Consider the following 8,483-nt stretch of genomic DNA (forward strand, 5'->3'; position numbering starts at 1 on the left):
TATCAATTCACTTATTCATTTGTTTAGGTTTCCTTGGCCATCATTGATTCCTTTTGCAGCATCTTTATACTTTGTTGTTTCATTTATCCTCAATATTGTATCGAGGACCAGAGCATTAATGTAAGGGGCTTGTAGGCTGTGTCCAAACACAGTGGGTCTATAATCTCTTTTGCCCTGTTAGGTCCTTCAGGATATTGCTTAGGATTTTCCCCAACACACTTCATGATTTAAGTTCAGATGTCCCTCTATGTCTTATGAAGGCTGACAGACACATAGTTTATGGAAATCAGCACTACTCAGATTAAAATTCCATCTGAAAAACATTCTAAGTGTATGTCTCAAGATAGCTTAACAGTACTCTAAAAAATAGGCTTCATACTCAAGATGGTTTTCTTATATAAAGACACTGGACATTAAAAATTATAAATCCCAATTTTCCAACTCCTCTGGAGACATCTGATGCTCCCATTCAGCACAAAACAAAAATTGAAAATAGTGAAAAGTCATAACTTTACAGGCTGTCTCAGTATAAATCCTATTTCATGGTATTTTTTATTGAATATTCATTGGTCCTGAGCCTGTAAGTTTTTTGGAAGATGAATGTTGATAGATTCATGTTACTAGAGTATTTTTTATGATTACTTCCTTAATGAGAGTTAGGCTCTCATTTGCTATGTTGAGTTTTTCTTCAACCCTATGCAGCTGTCCTCTCATTGAAAGAGGTTTTTAATAAATATTTACTTAAAATTCTCAAATCATAAATCCCATTCCTATTGCTCTTTCTCTCAGAATGTGAATGATGCCTGTTTCACAGACAAAATAACAGCAGATTCTAATATGCCTTACATAATGTAGGAGAAGTGATGGATATTATGTCTTTTACTTAGTCTTTTCTTATTCTCTTTCATTCACTTTATGAAGTTGATATTTCCATTTTACAGATTAAAACAAAATGTAAAAGAAGCTCACAGAGCTAAGTGAGTGCTACAGGGTAACAGAATGAATAGTTAGAGTTTGCTTTTTTATTTTAATTGCTCTCCTGTAATACAGGATGACTCCAACTGATCCCCCACAGTGACTATGCTATATTGTTTATTTTAAAGTTGCTAAGAGAATAAATCTTTTATAAAATACATTTTTACTGATTTCAGAGAGGAAGGAAGAGGGAGAAAGAGAAACGGCAAAGGCAAAATAAAATTGCCTAACAAAGGAAAGGTACAAAAGCCTTTCAAATTAAACTTAAATATAATAAAATAATTTAAAACTAAAACAAATATAAAAGAACAAAATGTGTAAACAGTAAATTAAACATTTTCTTTAGTGCTCTCCTGTAATACAGGATGACTCCAACTGATCCCCCACAGTGACTATGCTGTATTGTTTATTTTAAAGTTGCTAAGAGAATAAATCTTTTAAAAAATACATTTTTACTGATTTCAGAGAGGAAGGAAGAGGGAGAAAGAGATAGAAACGTCAATGATGAGAGAGAATCATTATTGGCTGTCTTCTGCACGCCCCCCCTCCCCCCTCCGGGGATCTAACCCATAACCCGGGCATATGCCCTGACTGGGAATCAAGCCGAGACCTCTTGGTTCATAGGTTGACGCTCAACCACTTAGCCACACCAGCTGGGCTAATTTTTTATTTTAATCAATGTCAAGTTATAAGCTCAACAAGCTAAGTTATTACATGTATGTATAACTGGGTTTGTTGGACTCTGCCTGATCTATTACTAACTTTTCTTTTAAAACTCCCTGAATTTCTTTCTTATAGCTCTAAGAGTAGAAGCTGCAGTCTGTTTGGGGGGTAAATTCACTCTTTACTTTGGGAAGGACCATGTTGAGAAGTGCTTTGCGTCAGGTATTCGTTCTTTTTTATTGGGAGAAGTGCTGATTTTCATGGAAGAAGGAAATGAATAGACACTATCAATCTTGTATCAGAACAGAAGCTAAAGAGGAAAATGGACTTAAGGGGGACCCTGTGAATGGGGATGGCTAAAAGATATCAAGAACAGTAATATTTAATATTGGTTTATTTTTCTTACTGATAATAACTCCTCTATCTTATTTTCAAGCCTAAGTAAAGTTATTACACAGAGTGGCATTTTTGAATGTGGATATGTAGGAGACTTAATGTCTCTTCTTTGTGGATAAAAGGTACTGTTGAGAGCTTATGCAACACAGAGCATACAAGATTACCAGAGAGGGAAAATTTAGAACAGTAGTGTGGCGTAAAAAAAACATACCCATGCACACCAAAAACTAGGAAAATGTAAACACTTTTCAGAAATTATTAGGGAGATGGGTGGAATACCTGCAGTTTAGAAATTAGATTATTTAGTTCTTAAAGGAAGGCTAGAGAACTTGAGACCACCTAGGTAATATATCCTCATGTTTTTAGTTTTTGCCTCAAATGTGAGAGGGATGAGGGGGCGCAAAGGAATGCTTTAGTTAGGGCCATACGATTGACTATAAGTGATGAAAATTCATCTCAAAACTAGTGTTTTATTGACTCATATAACTAAAAAGAATAATTGTGAATCTGACTTTAGATACAGCTGGATCAAGGAGTTAAAATAACAGGCTCAGACACACCTTCCCTCCATCACTCAATACCCCTTTGCCTCTCGGGCTCTCCACACATGTTGGTAAAGATTGACTCCACATTTACAGTTGACCAGTTTAGCAACCATAGTAGAAAGAATGCTTCTCATTTCATTCTGAGAGACAGCATTCTTGGGTTGAGTTTAATTAGCCTGGCAGGACTCACTTCCTATGCTAAATGAATCACTGTGACTAGAGGGATTTGCTTCTTTAATTGCTTAAGCTTTGATTCCACGGTTTTCACTATTTCCAGAGGGTAGGGTCATCCCCATCTAGTACCACATGTACCTAAAGAGACTGTTTAATTGTCAAAAGGAAAAAAAATGCAATCTTACCACAAGAGGGGATGCTGGAAAATAAAACAATAGATGTTCAATCACAGTGACTGGAAAATGAGACAGGAAAACAGAAGGGAGAGAAAGGAAGTAGATGGAAGAGAGGAAAGGACAAGAGGGAGGAGAAAATGGAGAAAAGAAAAGAAGGAGAGAGAGAAAGGAGAAAGGAGATCACAGAGAACAGAGAGAAGAGAGATTAATCTTGAGGAAATATGGGACCCTGGGCAGAACTATATACAGTTAGAAATTTCAGACAAGACACTATTCCAAAGGTTTTACTGAGCATTCTGTCTTGAAAATAATATGAGACCCATATTTGACTTTACAAGCAGATAAGTTCCCTTGACTTCATTTGTGAATACAAAAGATTTGATCTGGTCCCACTCCATAAGACAGTCCAATGATTTCATTGGATGCTTTTGAGTTCGTTGACTAGGGCATTGTGTACATAAAAAGGGCTGAACCATAGAATAAAATGACTACAGTCAGGTGGGATGAGCAGGTAGAAAAGGCTTTTTTTTTTCTTCCTTCAGCAGAATTAATTCTCAGTATGGAAGAGAGGATTAAAACATAGGAGATGAAAATTAACAGTAGAGGAATCATCAATACAACAATGCTTGCCACTGTCAAAATAAGCACATTCATGGAGATATCTGAACATCTGAGTTTAAGAAGAGCCAGAATCTCACAAGTAAGATGGTTAATGATGTTATTCCTATAGAAAGGCAATGCCATTGTTAGGACTGTTTTCACTAAGGAGTATAGACAGCCTATGATCCAAGACCATGCAGCCATGTGCACAAACAGTACCCTGTTCATGATGATGGGGTACCTCAGTGGGTTACAGATGGCCACATGCTGGTCATAGGCCATCACACCCAGGAGGACACACTCAATGGAGCCCAAACCAAGAGAGACAACCATCTGCAGAGCACTGCCACTGGAGGAGCTGGATTTTCTCTTAGCCCTAAATATGATGAGCATTGGGGAGATGAATGATGATGTATAGCAGATGTACAAGAATGAGAGGTTTCCAAGGAGGAAATACATGGGGGTGGGAAGGTGAGAATCTAGGATATTGATGATGCTGTTTCCCAGGAGGATTACCATAAATATGATGAGGCAGAGCACAAACAGAAAAAGTTGAAGCTCCAGGTATTGAGAAAGTCCTATCAGAAAGAATTGGTTATGGCTGAGTAATTCCCCATCTCTTTGTGTCCATGCCACCTTCAAGGTTTAGAAAAGCACAAGACTCAGGGAATTTTGATCTTTTAAAATGTAGATGTATCAAATGACTTTCACTTCTATTATTTTGTTTTATTCTTAGAACAGATCCTGTTCAAATTGATACATTTTTAATCTTATTTCTATGGCATTTCCATGTTTGAGTGAGGAAGAAATTAGATTGTTAGTTTGCTCTTTTCAGAACTGGGATATATCACTTTTTTATTGAATGGTTAATTAGATTAAAAAGTTAATAAGAAAGAAACAGCCCTTTTACTGAGACCTATCTTTGAACTGAGTTACATTAGATTGTTCTGTGTTATTTTTCCCATGCCTCCATCTCTTTCTATTAACCACATAATCACATTAATTGTTGTGTTGTTTTTCTTAATTTAAATCAAACCTCTGATCCTTTCACTCCTTGGCTTTGGGATATCCCATTTAAATTCCAATTAACTAATTACAATTTGATGTCCCTGTTCTGTTCTTTATATCATGGATTAATTGGTAGTTACTTGTTTGCCTTTGACTATCCCTACAATCTGTCATGTTATGTCTTTCTAGATTCTTTCCTGCCAGATACAAAGTCCTCCTGTTAGAGAAACATGCTAAAAGCAAGTGAGAGAATGATCATGAGTCTGTGAGAGAGACTCTTATGATGAAATGAGTGAATATACTGATCATAATGTAGTTGTACTATAGTGAATATTTACCATTTTGATAAACTTTAGCCTGAGGATCTAGATCAGTGGTTCTCAACCTGTGGGTCTCGACCCCTTTGGCGGTCGAACGACCCTTTCATAGGGGTCGCCTAAGACCATCCTGCATATCAGATATTTACATTATGATTCATAACAGTAGCAACATTACAGTTATGAAGTAGCAATGAAAATAATGTTAGTTGGGTAACAACATGAGGAACTGTATTTAAAGAGCCGGAAGATTGAGAACCACTGATCTAGATGAATGAAGTTCTGTGTTCATTCAACAAAAATGTATGAAACATTGCCCTTATCTAACTTCAAGGTGATGAAACTAATTTTTCTAGGCTTATTATGAAATTAAAATTTTTTTCACAATTTAGATAAAATATAACCATATTTGAGTAAATTATTTTAGGGGACAGAAGAGGTTGGAGCCAAATTAAGTGTCTGGTCCTTAATTATGTGGTTAATTTGTCTTTAGAAAGACTGAAATGGACAGATATATCAGCTTCCTGGTAAAGGAACAAGAAGATGGCATGTGAATACCATATCAATAAGAGATACAGAGGGAGCAGGGAGTTAGGGAACCAGAGAAGTGTGTGCCAGCCGCTCCAGGGGAAAGCGTGGATTGATGCATGGTCCAGCAAGAGGGAGAGCAATGTGAAGGCAGAAGCCAGGGCAAGCTCTGTTTGAAGTATAGTCAGGCAGTAGGGGAGCTGATCCCAGATATTAAGACCCTAGACATTGGCTTGCCATTCTTGTAATGGGTTGTAGTACCTGGCAGAGGACTAAAGTGATTCATGGGGATCTAGGGAAGAAGCAGACAGAGTTTCCGGAACAAGGCGGTCTCAGTAAACACTGAATGAATGAAATCAGAAGGGAGAGATGATAGACTAGGGCTTGGAAATGTTGAAGCACAGTAATTAATCATGAGTCTCAATAAGTTCATCCTAATTGTTTCTTTATACCATATTTGTCCTGGAAAGGGGTGGAGGGTTGAAGCTCTAGTCATATTTTTATGGTCTGTAGGTACATTTGAGACAACAGAATATAATTCTGTACCTACCAGAGTGGCTTAGAGAAATACACTAAATATTTTCTCCTCTTTCTCATTTAAAAATTCTAAAAATAGTACTGTCTCACAGTACTGCCTGGATACCTTTGTTCTAGGAAAGGCCAGAACTGGCAATGTTGACAGGTGGGCAACCCAGGCTTGGACTGGATTTCATGTGAGTCCAGTCACAGGAAGTTAGGTTTGCCAGGTTAACAAATAAAAATAGATGACGCCCAGTTAAATTTGAATTATTTCTAATTGCCTTTGCATATGCACACTGGGATAAAAGAAAAGTATTGCATAGGAAATTCTTGTACTAAAAATTACTTGCTGTTTATCGGAAATAAATTACAAGTATCTATATTAAGTACCTCTTTAATTATATTTCTATAACTATTTGGCTCTACTCTAACATTATTTTGTTTTACATAATTTGCTTATAAAACTTCTTGCAGTTACATTTGCATTGTAATATAGCTTTACTGTGGTCACATCAAAACTATTTAATTCCTTTGTCCACTGAACATTCATTAATGAGAAAACGTGTTCAACATTTGCATTGCAAGCCAGTATACCGAAAATGTATTTGCATAAAGTTAAGAACTCTGAGAATTGGTTTTCAAATTTGATTTGTTGAAGCATAGAATACCATTTTTCATGGCATAAATTGCTTTCATATTGTTCAAGATTATGTTGCGTCTTTTGCTCAACAACTTTTTATGATTATTATCCACTGACAAAAAAGCGTGCTGTTTTCTAATTTTATTCTATTCTTTTTAACAATATACATGATTATTTTTACTGTTTTAATGCTGAAGAGTATTTTATAACCTTAATGTATAATGATTGATTTCAAAAGATAGTCATGACATAATTATCCACTTCAATCAGAACTTCTTGTACTGTTCAGAAGTAAAGTATGGTTTGCTCATCTCATGGAAATTGTTGATGTGGTCTGTTCTGTGTGTCTCATGCCAATGTGGGCATGACTGAAGGACAAGTTGGATAAGTTTGGGGTATTGTGTATATACCGGGTGGTAGGGCTTACAGTTGTTTGCATGGAAAATAATATAATAATTAATAAAAATAACACAAGAATAAACTCTATTTCACATACTCACAACTGCAAACCCACTTTTACCCAACCCTGTATTTGAAGAGAAGACATGAATGAGAAAAATTAAAATGACTGTGCATACTATTCTGGCTCTTTTAGAGCGACCAGTGATAACAGTTTATGGGCTCTGAGACTCCAGGATTTAGAGGTCAAAATAAAGGATATCAGCAGATAATTTATTAAGAACAAAGCATCATTTTGACTTAAGTGTCACAGATTGCTAACGCATCTCCCTATCAGATATAGTCAATTTTAATTTCCAGATCTTGACCATTTGACCTAGGTAGCAGTTTTAACTTTGCACTTCCCGGACAGTGTAAAGTCAGAAGAATTATTTGTTTTGTGAGTTACACTTCAATTAAATTGTATTAGCAACCTTGTCTTAATTACTTCCAAGGGACTTCATCCCAAAAGTACTAGAAAGTTTCTAAATTCTATTCAATCCACATTGTGAACTTTAAATTGCTTTTGGGATTTAGGAACATCCTCAAAGCAGCACAGACTTGAGGTTGCTCTGGTGCTCTGTTGGCTGGTTCTTTAAAGGAGCCTCATAGTGTAATGAATGTCAAGAGCCCACCTTTCATCATTACTGGAAGTCAGTGCTATTTTGTCACTGGTAAATTATTATTATTTTTTAGCAATAGCAATGGCAGATACTTGATGTTAATGAAAACTGAGAAGCAGATAGTTCCTTTAGTTATCTTACTGAACTTATTGAGATGAAATATATGAGATTAACAATCTCATAAAATAACAGGACTTCTGTTTCTGGCATTTTAATGTAGAAATGCTCTATATTCCAGTGAAGTGGGATATAAATAATTATAACATTGCTAATGCTGAATGATATTTTGAGTGACTTAAACCTTTTTATTATGGGTAGTCTGAACATGCAGTAAGAGGAAGATCAGAAGAGCAGTTGTTAGAATGGAGGGAGATGATTTCTGTGCAAGGAGAAGATAAAATGTATTTTCTCATACTTGGAAGTAAAAGAGGAAATCCCCTGTCACATAAATTCTTAGATTATACATTTATTTATGGTTTGGCTCTAGACTGAGACATGTATGCTAGAGTTATCCTGAGAACAACTTGCCATTCATTATGTGTGTCAGGTAGGAGAGTTACCTAGATGGTCCAATTTGTACTGGAAAAGACAAAGAATAACAATTTTATCTAAAAATGTTTTCTTTTACAAACACCACTAATACCAGTAATTAATGTTCTTAAGAGACTGCAGGTATACATTTCCTCCAAGTTAGAAATAACCAAAAGTTCTTTTTCTAAAAATATATCTTTTTGGTTTGTTCTCCTAATCACAAAACTCTTCTAAACTGAGGTTGTTACCATTGAAAAAGGATTTATATATACTATTTTGTTTTAGTAGCTAAAGAATAGTGATTTTTGTTAAGGCTAATGTAGTCATTGTGGAGGAAATATATATATATC

General features: G+C 35.7%; 1 protein-coding gene across 1 annotated transcript; it reads right to left on the bottom strand.

Moving 5' to 3' along the window:
• Positions 1–3,286: 3,286 nt before the first annotated feature.
• Positions 3,287–6,451, bottom strand: LOC102443286 (olfactory receptor 13D1). Its single transcript, XM_014455245.1, is given in 2 exon segments — positions 3,287–4,165; positions 6,404–6,451. Coding segments are annotated over 2 exon segments (927 nt in total).
• Positions 6,452–8,483: the final 2,032 nt, after the last annotated feature.

Source organism: Myotis lucifugus, unplaced genomic scaffold (assembly GCF_000147115.1).
Source record: "Myotis lucifugus unplaced genomic scaffold, Myoluc2.0 scaffold_43, whole genome shotgun sequence".
In the NCBI taxonomy this organism is placed as follows: domain Eukaryota; kingdom Metazoa; phylum Chordata; class Mammalia; order Chiroptera; family Vespertilionidae; genus Myotis; species Myotis lucifugus.